We start from the raw sequence: 16,559 nt of genomic DNA on the forward strand, positions 1-16,559 counted from the left end.
TTTGCTCGTTGTGTCTGATCAAAGGGGGCGTGCTGTCGATGTTGATTGACAGCACGCCCCCTTTGGTGGGCGTGCTGGGGGCGTGCCTCCCAGACGGAGGCGTTCCCAAGGGAACGCCTACCGTCAGAAGCCGGCCCCACTGACATCACTAGTGATGTCAGTGGGAGTGATTTTGGCTCTGATAGAGCCAAAATCACTCCAGGGCTTGTGGTCGAAAAACCCGACCACAGGCTTCTGGTCGCACTGGCGATGGTCGCGATGGTCAAGACCATCGCGACCATCATCCTGCACGCTCGTATGTGCTGTGGGTGGTGACCCACAGCTATACGAGCGTCCAGGAGGACGCTCCATTTTTATGGAGGACGGCCCTCATTCAGAGCGTGCGGCTCTGAATGAGGGCCATAGTTCGTACATTCCATGTCCTAATGTGTAAAGTATATTTGCAACTTCTTACTCTCATTTCATGCATGGTGGTATGAGCAGTTATATGTCCTGAAGGCTTTGGTACAACCACATCTATGAGAAGTCTTCAGCTCGTCACCCAGTAGTTTGTTGAGTGCCTTCTTACCTGAGGGGCTCGTCTTTCAGCACTAAATCGGAATTTGCTTTTTTAACAAATCGCCTTAATGTTTTCGAGGCTAAATCCGGAAGTAGACAGCCAGACCTTTATTCTGTGGTTTGTCTTCGTATGGCACCTCAACTGAGAGCTGCCCACCATAAGAGACCCTGCCAGTAGTCAACCACCGATGGCATAGTTCTCAGGACCACTGATGCACGCAAGCCCTCGCACCATGACCAGCCATCAAACCAAGTGAGGGTATTTGCTGAGTGATCATGAAATCATCATTAAGCAGATCCTCTTCATGTTGGTAATGGACCGCAGTGTTAGTTGCTTATTTAGATCCAGAATACAGGCTTATAGATGAACAACAAATGTCGTAATTCACCCTTGAACTGTTATTTAAGAAGATGTACACTTTGCCGACATAAGCAAACTACAATATGGGCATCTACAAGCAATACAATTATCATTCTATGATTTTTCTTTGGTGCAAATAATCAGGCATATTACTTGTCAAGCTAGCACATTTTCATTCCTCACATTTCTATAGGGTTTGCAATAAAATAAAAAAAAATAGAAGGCATACATTAATTTTATGACTGATTAACCCACTTAAAGGGAAGTAAACCCTGGTTAGGAATGTAGAATCTTATCCCGAAAAGCAACCCGGTCTCTATTATCCTCTTTCTTAATAAATTCCCATGATCCACCAACAGATGCTCACCTTGATATTCAAAATTTTCACACTGCCACTGAGATCCTCTGGGTTAAAGTAAGTATCCTCTCTCCGCAAGAATTCTGGTTTCAGGACATATCCACAGAATCCATTATCCTGAAAACGTCCCCTGTTCAAATCCATCTTGTAATCTGGAGTCTGGAAATTCAGAGCCACTGTAGAATAGAAAATACAAGTAAAAAAGGAAAATGGTTCCAAAATATAGACATCTACTAATCCAAAAGCAATAGGGGACATAATGTAGGAATATGCAGATCTTATGAAACAGTCCTCACCAAGCTGGCAGCCTGCGTTCCACATCTCCTGTGGGCTAAAGTTGGAAGAGTTGGCTCGCAATCCATCAGGATAAATACGGCTGAGTTGCCGGGTATTATAGCGAACCAAAGTGCTACCTGTAATGGGTTAAAATATCACAATAAATAATAGGGCTATAAAATGCACAATGAACATGCAGCTCAGAAACTCAACAAATGCAAGTTATATACCTATACCTTGACCGTGAAATCAAACAAACAAAATATATTGATGAGTACCTCAAAGCGTTTCTTTATGAAGAATGTTATACGAAATATATTATCCAAAAGTATAATTTCTCAACTCAAAGGAGAATGTATCTTAATGGAGATAAAAGACATATACAAATTAGGAATCAAGATATGTCATAAAGTGCTGCAAAAAACAAATTCCATATACACCATTCAATCTACACTTGAAAAAAGGACACTTTTGGCATCCGAAACATATTGTGTCAACAGCTATGCTGCTTTTGAATGCTTTCCCAGAAGCAATGCTTGGTGGTGTGTAGTTTAAACTGCCTTAATCCACAAGGACTCTTGACCAAGAGTTTACGCACACCACCAGCCCAAAGGGTTAGGAGACCAAGGGAATTACATATGTAATTACATATGTTTTTGCACCTTACTTGCACTAAGTATTGCACTTTGAATATGAATGGTGTATATGGAATTAATTTTTTGCACTTTATATGACCACTTGATTACTAATTTGTATATGTTTTAATTTTTATCTCCATTAAAATACAAATTTTACTATTGGATAATATATTATTTGAAGCAATTTTGTATAACATTCTTCATTAGGAAGTGCTTAGAGCAGTGGTTCTCAAACTCTGTCCTCAGGACCCCACACAGTTCACATTTTGCAGGTCACCCAGCAGGTGATCAGGTGTAATTATTACTCAATGACACATTTTAAAAGGCTCACAGGTGGAGCTAATTATTGCACTTGATTCAGTGTGGAAACATGGAAAACATGCACTGTTTGGGGGTCCTGAGGACCTAGTTTGAGAACCTGTGGCTTAGAGGTGCTCATCAAGATATTTTGTTTGTTTGATTTCACGGTCAAGTTATAGGTTGATGGATTAAAATATGACTTTTACAGATTACAAAACCCTGTGTTTATCATAAAATAAGGTGTGAGAAAGAGAAGATCTATTTTTTCTGTATGGCAATTTCAAATGTACTGAGCTGCTGGGATCATTTATATGTACAAATAAAGCTTGGGTTATAACAGCAAGAGTAACAATTGTAGCAATGAAGAATCTGCTATATCACTGACTGCTAATGTCACAAAGATAATGTAGTCAATGAGAGATATTCTGTAAAGGAGTAGGAACAGAATTTTTACCTTAACTTGTGTTTAGGATTTTCCTTCATTGTAATATTTATTCTATAACATTATTTCTCCTTCATCCACTAGGGGACACTGGAGCTCAATACACTGTATAGACAGTGGTAGAGTTATAGCCTGGCACTAATTTAGAAGTGTGACTGGCTCCTCCCTCTCTATGCTCCATCAGCCCCAGTTTTAGAAATGTGCCCGAGAGAGCCGGTTGACATTAGGCTGGCTCCAGCCTTTTTATTTTTATCTTTATTTTACTTGTTTTTCACTGAGGACAGGCAGACTGCTTACAGTTGCAGCCTGCCTGCTACGTAGGAGCCGCTGGGAAGGGAACCGCCATGGCTACTGTAGCCTGTGTCCGGTGTCCCTGAAGGGGAGGCTCTACAAGAACAGGGTCATCTGGGGTCCGGCACAGCTGCCTTGGGCTAGTGTCTGGGTCCCCTGTTTGCCTCCCTCCACCCAGCCTACCGGCCACAGCAGTTTGTGAGTATATCCTACTGCTCCTGACTAGCAGGATACATGGGCAAATAGCTGGGCTGAGTGACAGAGCGATTCTGCTATGACTGTCACATAGGCACTCTCCCCCGTCCCCCCCCCCCCCCCCCCTCTTCCCCTCTGGCGGTGAAGTGAATTAATGAGGCAGTCAGCTACCCGGAGAACCCAGGGTAGCGGCTATGCTGCATCTGCAGGAGGAGGACGATGTCTCGACCTTCTCCTATAACTTAAAGCCTGGGTGGTTGTTGGATTTACAGCCCCTTTGGGGCTGCAACAGGTAGATAATCCTAGCACTGAGCAGGGCGTTCAAGGGGTTGGGGCTGGGGACTAAGTTTGCGGCCAGAGGCCCATATTCAATTGCTGGCGAAAAGTCCGCCATCATTGCTAGTTTTGCCTCCGGAAAAGTATTGCGCTTGTCCCAGCTATTCGCCCTAGACGTGAGAACGCGTCCTGGCGAAACTCAAATAGGCAAAAAGTCCACACCAAGCATTTCTCTGGTTTGTCATCAAGGAGTCACATTTTCAGTTTCAACTCTGCACTTCGACCTGTCATTGGCTCCCAAGGTCTTCACCAAGGTGATGGCAGTGATTGCGCATCTTCGGTCTCAGGGAGTGACTATTGTCCCATATCTGGATGACCTACTCCTAAAGGTTTCATCAGTGAATAGACTACTGGAACAGGTGTCTCTCACTCATCAGATCCTCATTCAGCACGGCTGGATAGTCTACTTCCAGAAGTTCCAGCTGGTGCCGTCACAGCGTCTTTCATTTCTGGGGATGATTCTGGACACTTCTCTACAACGGGTGTTCCTCCCAAGCAACAGGGCTCAAGCAATTCAGGACTTGGCTTGCCTGGTACTCAAGCCAAGGCATGTGTTGGTGCACCTCTGCATCCGCCTTCTGGGGAAGATGGTGGAATCTTTCGGAACCATCCAGTTCGGCAGATTTCAGGCCGTTCCAGTAGGATCTTCTGTCTCAATGTTCGGGGTCACATCTTCAGATGCACCGTCTAGTGAGGCTTTCCCCTCGGGCTCACATTTCTCTGCTCTGGTGGCTCCAGACAGAACACCTTGTAGCGGGTCAAAATTTTTCTGTATGTTTGCCAGTGATATAGTAAATAGAAACAAAGTATAAAATGATGTACGCATATCCCCCTTTGTGAAGCCGTAACCTGCTTTGTTCTGTTGCAATACTCAATCACATGAACAGGCTCATATTGGCATAGTCTTCCCTAAGGTTAGTGTACAGGTTCTTCTGGAGGTTTGGTAAGCTGTCTATCTTAAGTTCTTAACGCTTCTATAGTTACCAGACTCCTTCATCAGTTTTCTCACTCTGTCTTCGCTGAAGGAACTCATCTCACAGCTGCTCCCCGACTGATCTCGATACTCTACAGATTGGCAATAGACCACCAGGTCAGAGAGCTCCTGAGCAATGTCCTGAGTACAGAGAAGATAATAAGCATCTGAATTACAACTAAAACAAATAATCTAAACTTAGAAAACTATCTGACCACTAGTGTAACAATAGTTGGTTCTTGCTTTTGCCACATATTTTCCAGTTACAATAAATTTAATTGAATGAAATAATTAATGGTAAAAGTAATTGTTTTGTAATTTCAGATTAATTAAAAAAAACAAAGCTTAATAATCTATTACAGCATTATAATACATTTTTGATTTTGGTATTACGAGTATTTACTACCACAAATGGACTTTGTTAACAAAAACTCTTATGCCCAGCGCACAGCATATCTGTCCCCAGAATTCTAATATGATAACTGCTGTAGAGGTAGTAGTTTAAATCCGGGATGCCGGCGCCGGAATCCCAACACCAGCCAGAATCCCGACGGTAAGTATTGGGGTTAGGGGGAGAGGTTAGGCATTAGGAAAAAGAGGTTAGGTTTGGGCTGGGTTAAGGGGGGTTAGGTTTAGAGGTAGGGTTTTGATACTTACCTATAGGTGTCTGTATCCTAACCCTGTCAGGATTCTGACCGCCAGTATCTTGTACCCAACCCCTGCTGTAGGGGTGCTACTGTTACAGGTGTATCTAGGTATGGGGCATGATTACTCCCTATTACCTTGGAGGCTATGAAATATTTTTCTTATCTGTTAAACATGCAGGTAAAGAGATTTAGACAAAGTGACCTACCTATGTGTATAAAACAAGAGACATAGCGAGATTGTATATTAAAGCCTTTGTTTTTTATTTATCCGTACACAACAGAGTGATGTTTAATTCCTCTGAGAAGTCTCAAATTTCACAGAGAAGTATCTGCATAGTTGTGGTGCGAGTATATGTTGACGCTATTTATTTATTTATTACCAGTTATTTATAACACATATTTCGCAGTGCTTTACAGAGAATATTTGGCCACTCATCTCAATACTTAGGGAATGGTACAATTCAAATAATACTCAATTACAGATCACATTCAAACGGAATCGGTATGATTTACCGCCGGACCCATGCCCAGCGGTTGGAATCCCGACAGCGGCATCCCGGCAGAGGAGGAAATCCTGATCGTCAAAGGTAAGTATATACTAACCTATTTCTACCCCCTAACTCCGCCCTTAGGGGTGCCTGACCCTAACCTTCCCCCCCAGTGCTTAACCCTAATCCCCCCTCTAAGTGCCTAAACCTAAGCCCCCCCCTTCCCCACTGCCTAAACCTAAGTCCCCCCCCGGGGGTGCCTAACGCTAACTCCCCCTAGCCTAAACCTAACCTCCTGGGGGGGGTGCGTAACACTAAGTCCCCCCCGGGAACCCTAAACCTAACCCTCCCGCCCCCCCACCCCCGCGGCTATCCGCGCGCAGCGTCCCTTCGATCTGGATGCCGGGCGTCTGGCTCCCGGAGTATGTCTAATGACAGGCGTCAGCATATCGACGCCCGTCTTTAGACCCTTGCCGGGATATGACAGTCGGGAAGCCGGCTGTCGGGATTAGGTCTGCCGGCTTCCCGACTGCATACCCATTCAAACCTATCATTAGACTTTACCAGTGCGACCAGAAACCCATGTTGAATGTTTGTAACAGAATGTAATAATAAGTGTAATTAAATCATAGGCTTATCACAGACAGGTATTTATATGAATGAGCAAATGCCAATATTATTCCTGGATTGACATAACTGAGAAACATTGATTAAACAGAGTTTAAACACATCATTAGACCTCTACCAGGGGGATTTTGCATGAGAGTTCAGGTCAAACTCAACCTTATATAAGGTGAATGTGTTTAAATGTATGGATTATTGTAAGGTGACAAGAAGGAATTTGACAGAGTCTAGTATTTAAGTCAAATACAGCTAATAAAATAAGCTATGGTTATCTTGTTGAAAAAGCTCCTGATGAGTTAGTTGCCCCAGATACCAAAGTAAAGCTTACCCAAACTGGTGGTATATTAATAATACCTATAGGATGAAAGCACAAGTGGCAACACTTAAATCTGGGACAGCTTTAGTTTTTGAATTTAAATACAGGTTGAGTCTCCCATATCCAAAATGCTTGGGACCAGGGTTATTTTGGATATTGGAATATTCCGTCATTTGGAATATTTGCATATCATAATGAAATCTCTTGGGAATGGGACCCAAATCTAAACACAGAATGCTTTTATGTTTTATATACAGCAAAAAATAACGTAAAGATTTTCTGTCCAACCATCCAACTTGTTGATTGGTTGGAATGAAAATCTGGTAATGTATGGGAGTAACTGATGATCAGCAATTTGCTCCCAAACGCCGGCAAATGGACAAAAACGTTGTTTGAAGAAATTGTTTAGATCAATCATTTAACAAACTTGTCTGACGCCATTTTCATCTGTTTTCTGGCATTTAGGAGCAAATTGCTGATCATCAGTTACTCCCATACGTTACCACATTTTCATTCCGACCAATCAACAAGTTGGATGGTTGGACAGAAAATCTTTACGTTATTTTTTGCCGGGTTATTTTATGCCAGGTGGCGTTATCCAGGGTCTCCCCCGGTTACTGGACTCCTGCTACGCTCTAACATGCAGAGCTCGGAGCTGGCCCCAGTGATCAGCTGTGTGGTCTGATCTCTGCTAAAAAAAAAAAAAAAATTACTTAAAATCGGGGCTCCGGTGATGTCCTCCCTACGGTCAGCTGGTCTCCCATCCTGCACTGGGACCCGGTCATCAGGTGACAAGGTCCCAGTGCAGGATGGGATGTCAGCTGATCGAAGCCACGGAGGATATCACCGGAGCCCCGATCACTGCAGGTAAGTGCGGGTGTGGGGCTTAACACGGCCGGCTGGCGCATGCGCGGGCACTTATCACGGTATTTTGGCAAAAAATATCGTGACAAGTATTCGGAGGGAATTCACAGGGACAGAGCTATATCACAAGCTCTGTCCCTGCAAGGGATTTTTAGTAAATCCTTGTGATATTGGCTGAATTTGCAATGCGAATTCAGTCGGTAATATCACACTACAATCTGCATTCAAAATGCAGATTGTAGTAAATAGAGCCCATAGTCACATTAATCCATACTAAACATCTCTAATGATACCTACAACATGAAAGTACTGCATGTCTACCTGTTACTTCCTTCTAAAATAAAACTCTTAAAAGCAATGTTTTCCTTCAGTATCCAGTTTCCAAATTCTTCCTATTCTACAACTCACCATCCTGGTTTTCCCCTCCTCTTCATCAGGTGATCTGCATTCACTCAGCTTTTTCCCTTTTACCAAGATCTTTCTCTTTAGAGCCTGCCAAACAGAGAGTTTTTTTTTCATTACAATAAATGGTGGCTCATACATTAATACAGTCATGGAAGCTACAGGGATCTATTGTGAACGTTGTTTATATTATCTATACCACAGGTTTTTTTTTTTGTAGGCAGATCCAATATTCTGATTCACTAGCCCTGGTGAAATTATTTTATGGGCTGATTTCTCATTCATGTCACTATTCTAGTAAACTACATCAATAGGTAACATTCTTAGTAATGTTTCTGATAACTTGGTAACTGATAGGCTGCATCCTCAGTGATTGCGCTGGTTCCTAGTGCACTGATAGGCTGCTTTCGCAGGCATACCACTGAAGCCTAGTAAATTGATAGGCTGCATTCTTAGTGCTGCCACTATCTCCTAGTGAATGTATAGGTCAAAGTATTATGAGTAATTGTTTAAGCCATAAAAATGGCTGCCTATGTTACAGGAGCAGTTTAGAGTGTCACCACTCACCTGACTCAAAGATATGGTAAATGGTGTACTACTTACTGTAATATTATGTCCAGCAATATATTAAGACAAGATTTCAGCAACTACTCCCCACAATTATGAGAAAAAGCAACCTAAAGAAAACCTAGAGCTCTGACTTCAGAGCTTAATTACATATATTGTATTGTATTGTATTGCTTTTATGACATCTTGAATGGAAATCTGATTGATGCCTGAACCATATACAGTATGTGTTTTTATCTCACCTCTGGAGATGGCAATTGAGATAGGACAGAAACATCTATTGGCTCTGTTATTAACATGTCCCCAAGGATGGTACGTAGATGATAAGCCATTGTTACTTGCTGTTCTAACCCACAGTGATTCTCAATGGACAGAATGACTGGATATGGAGAATACTACGATAGAAAACATATACATTAATTAGTTTAAATCTACTGGTCAGCCATTCATCTCTGTTAATTCTTTTTTCAGCCATATGTATTATAATAGTATTCAATACACTTTTGGCATAGCACATGGCAGGGTATTATTAATGGGATGTAGTCGGCGTGCCAGCAACCGGGATGCAGGGGGAGGGTAGTGTTAGCTAGCAGGGTTAGGGTTAGGCACTAAGGGCAGGGTTAGGGTTAGGCACCAGGGAGGAACGGTTAGGATTAGGGTGCGGGGAGGTTAGGTTTAGGCACTAGGAAGGGGGGGGGTTAGGGTAGGGGTTAGAGTAGGGGATAAAAAAGTACTCACCGTTAGGTTCTATGGGTTTCGGGATCCTGGCTGTTGGGATGCCGCTGAACAGCGGCATCCCGACAGCCAGGATATCATACCCAACCCTTATTAATAATATTGTTATTAAATGTCATATCTAGAAAATTACTGTATTATTGACTCAAAGCATTCTATTACGTAAGTCAACATTCCAAACCTTAATATCTTTTTCACAATCACATTATTATATAAAGTGGTAAAATAAGTGCCCCAAGCCCCATGTAAATGCACATTTCCAAATACACATTGCTGGTTCAGAAAAATGTTATATCCAAGTAAAAGGATTTTATGTAACACAAACTATGAATCAATACGAGAGATGTGTGTGAAATGTTATATAATTACATATACTGTATAGCTGCAACTCTGACTCCAAAAGCAGTAATATGATTTAAAAGGCAAACACAGGAGGGGTTCCAGTCACCTGCAAACCCCCCTTTGGCCCAGCCAACAGCTTGAATCATGACCACAATAGCAGTAGTATATAATTTGATTTTAAAAGAGTTACGACCACAACACGCATTATAAGTGACAGAACAGAGCATCTGTGCATACCCAGTGGTAGCTTCTCCTACAAAGTCTTCTGTGTGTGTAGATCTGAGTGGTCAATCAGCGCACCAGACCATATTAACATGAGGTGGAAAAATGTGATCTGGTTTTATTATGTATGTATAATATCAGATGTTTAACCTTTTCCTGATCACTTATGTTAATTATATGAGCTAAATATGTTTAATAGACTCTCTCCCCTGTAGCCTACACCATTGATCAGTGTTTCCCAAAGGGAACCCTAACAGCATGTTAAGTGCTGATGATGCCCTCTTCATGGGATAGCCACACTCACTCTAAAATCAAGCATTTGGAAACCCCTCTCTAGAAATCCTGTGTTTGCCCCTGGATTTAATTCTAGATCAGCAGTACTCATAGAATAAGTGGTCAGTAGGGTCATTTATGCAAACTTAGAAAACTTGGGAGGCTGCAATAAACAACACAGACTTTTTTTTCTTTGTACCCAATCTTCATAAACATCTCAGTGTTTTGAATACCCTATTTTGATAATACACACTATACCAGGCAACACCATCCCCTTGACACAAAATAAACATTTCAAGCACTTTTCTGTTTTGTGATGAAACTTTCTTTCTTTACATATAAAAGGATGACCATGAGGAATGTGTAGTGCTGATTGATTGATTTATTCACGCAGATATGCTCTCTCTGATGATCAGCACCTTGCCCTTAATAGACCCTAGAGTCTACACCTTACCTGCTCCATTGGGGGTGACTGTCACTTTCATGTCAGACTTCTGATGCTCCATGGTCCCGTTGAGTATTTTTCCGCTATCCCTAACCCTCCCTCTAATGCATCTCTACCCCCTTACCCTGCAGTCTAACCTTAATGTCGACATTCTGACAATGTCAGCATTTCACATGTTGCCAGTCCTCCAAGGTCCAATTAGCGACGTCACATGCCCAGGTGAGGTTCTGCATCTGGTGTTGTAGTAGCAGGGGCACTCTGGTGAGTCTTCTGCTCCTATATCCCATGGAAGCTAAAGAATGCTGCACTGATCTGCTGAATATGCATCTGGTACCTCCTGCATTAAATGTGGATGTGATTTGAGCCAGTGACGTTTGTATATTACCATGGACAATTCTGTCCAGACGCTGGTCACGATCATTAAGCACCTGTGGTTGGCCACTGCACTCTCCACGGTGGGTGGTAATGCCTTGCATAAGGTATTCCCGGTACCCACGTAACACCATTGATCGAGGAATGTTGAATGTCCGCATAACTTCAGATTTGGAGTTTCCCATCCATTGGGCACCCGCTATCATGCCCAATTTAAACTCCGATAATTTACATCGCCTCGCTATGTGCAACCTAGCCGGTGTTCAAACTGACTCACAAGATTACAACTGATGCAGGTCTGGTGATGCCACCTACCATTACCTTTACATACTGCTATCCCATGGATTTGCCACTTCAGTGTATGTATGTACTATGTGTGTGTATGTATAATATATATATATATATAGTGATAAAAGCACGGAAAAGTTGTAAATGCAACCATGTGCGCCCTAGAATCTTGGCGTCTGTCTGTTGGACAGAAGCTAATTGGCAACATTGATTGTCAGACACACCTGTGAGAGGCTAATATAAAATGTGTCAGTTGCTAGTTTCAGTCTCTCACTATTTGGAGAGCAAGCAGTAGGTCTGTTGAGAGACCTCCACGCTGAAAGAGGGAATCATTTGTTTAGTCGGACAGCCTAGGCTTTTATTTATGTTTTATTTATCCTTATGCTGCAAAATGAAACTAGCTGCAGTGACTTGTACTAAGGTCTTGGACTGGTGTGCTACTGCGTGAAAGTGCATCTGTCTACCCCAGGAGACGGCATCCTTACCCTGTTTTTGCCAATATATATATAGATATATATATATCTATATGAGAGAAAGAAAAATTATATAATATGCCTAGTCTGTGACTACAAGCCACCCCCCATCAGCATTTCACTGTAGTGTATGATACAGAGCATGCAGTGCTACTCACTTTGAATGCATAGTGTTTTATGGTGGAGATGACATCCTTGAACAGTATCTTGGAGGTGAGAGTGTGTCCATGGTAAATCACAGGCTCTCCACCTGTTCCCTCCCAGCAGTCCAGCTCCACACAGCGGCAGCCCTCCTTGAAGGCCCTACCGACAGGAGACAAAATTGTGACCAGTGCTAAATCCAGTACAAAATGTTGTTTTTGATACACATAAAAGAGAATATGGCTTTAATTGTTCCTGCTAGAATGTGAGCTGCTTTAAGTATGAAGTTACAGTACACATAAACATTTTGTATTCTTTATAATATAAAGGTATGTAAACTTGCATCCAAGCAAATATTCATGGACACAAGTTAAATATATCCACGTGTATTTAGCGTTGCATTACTCTTAGGTCTAATTAAAGATATAACACATGCAAGTTAGTACTTACTTTACAAACATAAAATGTCATCATCCTTTATGCAGTATCCATTAATGAACATATTGCTGTAATCTTAAACATGTACGGAATTAAGGGACATGGATCTTTACAACCTTACTGTGCAGCAATTGCATGTGATCGCTCCTGATCACCTCCTGAAGTACAAACAGCAGCGCCAAACTCTGTGACAGGCAATATTACAAAGTGCAAACATTTGCATACAACTCTGCACCTCGCACATTGGGCCTGATTCAAAGGTGGACACTAATGCTGCTGTGATTGACTTTTTACACAGCGTGCCTTTATGCCAAGGCCACAGCCAATGGAATGTGTACAGACGCCCACCGCCTGCAACGCAAGTCTGCCGCTTTGTGTAAAAGATGCACCACAACGCTGTGGAGGTGCAGTATTTCCTTCTAAACATGGCCGCCAACATAAAAAAACTTTTAAAAAAGTCAAAGACGCTGACCGCTGAATGCATCTGCTTGCGCATTCACAGAAGGAAAACATCGTTCACTTGCATCTGACATTGACACTGCGACCACCCCTGAATCAGACCCTTAAACTGGGCATCCACTATACAATTTTCTGTCAGATATCTGTCCAATCTGGCTGGTTGGAATGAAAACCTGGTAATGTATGGGAGTAAATGACAATCGAACATTTGCTCACAAACACTGGAAAATAGCCAAAAATGGTTGATCAGACGGTTGGTTAATTAAAACACACACATTTAACCAATTTGAACAATTTTTGGGTCCTTTTTTCAGTGTTTAAAACCATATGATCGACTGTCATTTGCTCCCATACATTACTAGGTTTTCATTCCAACCAGCCAGATTGGACAGATATCTGACAGATAATTGTATAGTGGATGCCCAGCTTAAGTGTTTGGATGTGGCTAGATTAGTGTACATAACTTTACAAGCATTTGAGAGAAATTTTAAGCAGTTTCCCATGTTCTATTGGAAAAATATATTGGTTTGTTAATGCCCTCCTATACGTTTATTTTATTGTGGTTTCCTGTACTTTTCAGCCAAGTTATTTTTTTATAACCTGGCACAGTTGTTTCATTTTTGGTGCTCTCGTACAACAGTAATACAATAAAATAACTCGGCCACTCTATCCTTTACATTAAAAGTATCATTAATTGATCGGCTATTCAAGATAGTCTTGTCCTGAGTTGTAAAGGGAGATGTAAATGTTTACCACGAAACCCCTAATGTTTCTAATTGTTTATCAAATGCTTAATGTAACTGCAAATGTGTACAAAGTACTCCATGATATATGTAAATGTTTAGTAAATACTGCCTATTTTTTGCGTTCTTTTTTTTACTAATACAGGAATCTGATATCCACTAACGCAGAGACGAATGTTAGACACACTGTTTAACCTAATATTATATTATTGATATTTACCTAATAAAGCCCAGACCCATATATATGTATTAACCCACGGAGTGTTTGCTTTACCAACCTGAAAACATAATAAAATTATTGTTCTAAACTTAATTTATAACATATATAAAATTAGAACTATATAAACTCTTTCAGCAAAGGTGGCCCATCAGCAAAAATGATCACAGGGCCAATTATTCTTATGGGCAGCTTTGAGTACATGTATATGTTCAAGAGAATTATTTCCCAACACTGGGCCTGATTCAGTATGGATCACAGCTGCGAAATCGCACACAATGCAGCTTCGAGAATATGCTAGTGCTTGCCAAAGCTCAGTCGGCATAAAGGCGCCCACCTCTGCTTTCTCATATCCGTCCACTGTCACTCTTCTGCGTAAATATCGGTACTACCGACATGCATCAACCAATCATGCAGCATTTACACCAGCTCTGGTTTTTATGCTATAACAGCATCTAATGATTTTCCATTTAATTTGTAATGTTGTTTTTGTTGTGTAAATATGTGTAAAAAGATAGGAAAAAAATAATTTTAAATGTATCAACATTTTTACTGGCCACCTGAGAATGTTTATTGTGCTCTAAGCCTGATTCAGAGCTGGACACAGAGGCGATTACGCACGCAGATCGAGCGATTTTTTGCCATCGTGCATGTGTACTGTATAAGCCATAATGCGAGTACACAGCGATCGCATTGCAACTACGGACACAGAGGAATCCATCACAGAGTGACTGACAGGTTGTCAGCGCTTGGGGGTGGTGACAGGGGGCTGGTCTGAAAAATGCAGGTGTGTCGGTCCCTTTGAATGCCGTTTCATGGGCGTGCATAAATTAGCCACTGTGATTGCATAAGCAGCTCTGCATGTCAGAAGAGCTCCCAAGGCTGCAGCAGGTCAGACCTGCCGCAAGGGCTAGATGGCTGCTCGATGTTACTGATATATACGAACGTAAGTGTCATTGTACGCATATGAAAAGGCAGCAGTGGCCGTCCTTATGCTCGGGTAAGCTTTGCAACCATTAGCATATTTTCGCAGCTGCAATACATACAAAATTGCAGCTTTACCGTGCGTCTCTGAATCAAGCTCTCCATACACTAGAGCAGGCCTGGTCAATGTGTGATTCTCCAGCTACAAGTTCCAGCATGCTGTACCAGTTGATCAGTGGGAAGGCATGCTGGGACTTGTAGTTTCTCAACAGCTGGAGAACCACAGGTTGGCCCGGCCTGTACTATGAATAATAACAATTTATATAGTAAATAGAGGACACTCATTTCAGAGAGTGGTGTCATGGCACTAGGGGTTTGTTGATTAGGGTCGGGGATCCTTGGGCTAGCTGCATGTGTTGGAGTGTGAGTGAAGCTGGATGGTTTAATAATGCTATTCTTCATGCAGGTGCAGGATAGCCTGCGGCTGTAGCAGTATGTAGGATATCTTGAACCAGACTGCTATACACTGGAACTGGGTGCACAACTGATGCAGGCTGCAGGATGAAACACTGAAACTGGGTGCCTGGAGCACTACTGAAGCAGGCTGCAGGAAACACTGGAACTGAGTGCTGGAGTATGACTGAAGCAGGCTGCAAGAATACACTGGAACTGGGTGCCGGTAGTACAATAGAAACAGACTGCAAGAAACACTGAAACTGAGTGCTGGAACAATAGAGCAGGCTGCACTTATATATGCTGTGAAGCAATACTGGAGCGGAATGCTGCAAACCAATACTGAAGCAGGTATGCAGGATTACACTGGAGCGGAATGCTGCAAAGCAAATACTAAAGCAGGTGAGCTGGAACACACTGAGGCAAAATGCTGTGAAGCAAATACTGGAGCAGGAACTGAACCAAGAGCCAGGGTACTGGCTTAAATAGAGCACTTTAGGCTCTGATAGGGTGGGCAGAACGTGACTGAAGTTGCTGGAAGCTGGATGGCAGAGCGGATCATGTGATCCAATCTAAGATGGCTGCACCAGTGGTTCAGAACGTCAGGAACCGCCAGGAGGAGTATGCCAGCCACAATAATAGAGAAGTACCTAAACACTTTGGGGGTTCTGCAGGTAGCCATCGGGGACATAGAGGAAGGCAAAGTGACAGCGTTGGATCCTTTTAATGGGATTGCAGACTTTGGTGGTGACAAGGGGTACGTATTGACAACTTTGCCTTGAGTGCTAAAATACTGTAGCTTGCTCTGCCTCTGATAATATACGTTAGGTGCGATCAGTAGTCATATAGCTAGTAACTAAGAACCATAACACCTTTTATGCCAGTCAAAACTAGCTTATCAATGAAACAGCAATTTTCTGCATTATACTATCTCATACCTTTGTGCAAATGGATATTCTTATGTCTATTATTGTACTATATGAGAATTTTTCTTTTGTCATGTTTGTTAGTACATACATACATACATAACATTCAAACATAAACATAGAAATTCCATACCATGACGGTACAAGATTTTACTAGGCAAAAGTACATAATTTTTGTCTGTTATGAAATCGTTAGTGATATCATATGGTAAAGTACAGTGCCAGTGTGTAAGTATTACTTTTCTAATGTCTTCCCAAGGAGAAGTATGATCAAAACAGATATAGAGTGATCATAAGTTACAATAAATATGTTCAAAAATAATAGGTAGAATCAAGGAAATGTGAATGGTAGACTCAAATCAGGCCTAGACAGTTATCCAATATATGTGATATTTCAGTCTGGCTGTCAGGAACACCATCACCCTCACCTATTGTAGTGTAGGTCACTTTCCACAAACTCACCTGAGCATTT

At 42.0% G+C, this 16,559-nt stretch overlaps 1 protein-coding gene across 1 annotated transcript in view; it reads right to left on the minus strand.

Annotated features, from left to right (window-relative positions):
* The window catches only part of PLCD3 (phospholipase C delta 3), an 88,644-nt gene that overhangs the window by 14,323 nt on the left and 57,762 nt on the right, over positions 1-16,559 (minus strand). Inside the window, exons 7-12 of the mRNA XM_088470675.1 lie at positions 11,945-12,089; positions 8,879-9,031; positions 8,076-8,159; positions 4,740-4,869; positions 1,574-1,690; positions 1,287-1,453 (exon numbers count right to left, since the gene is read on the minus strand). Coding sequence (XP_088326801.1) covers positions 1,287-1,453; positions 1,574-1,690; positions 4,740-4,869; positions 8,076-8,159; positions 8,879-9,031; positions 11,945-12,089 — 796 coding nt within the window. The remainder of the gene's footprint in view (positions 1-1,286; positions 1,454-1,573; positions 1,691-4,739; positions 4,870-8,075; positions 8,160-8,878; positions 9,032-11,944; positions 12,090-16,559) is intronic.

The sequence above is a fragment of the Taudactylus pleione genome, unplaced genomic scaffold, assembly GCF_031769625.1.
Source record: "Taudactylus pleione unplaced genomic scaffold, aTauple2 ptg000102l, whole genome shotgun sequence".
Lineage (NCBI taxonomy): Eukaryota > Metazoa > Chordata > Amphibia > Anura > Myobatrachidae > Taudactylus > Taudactylus pleione.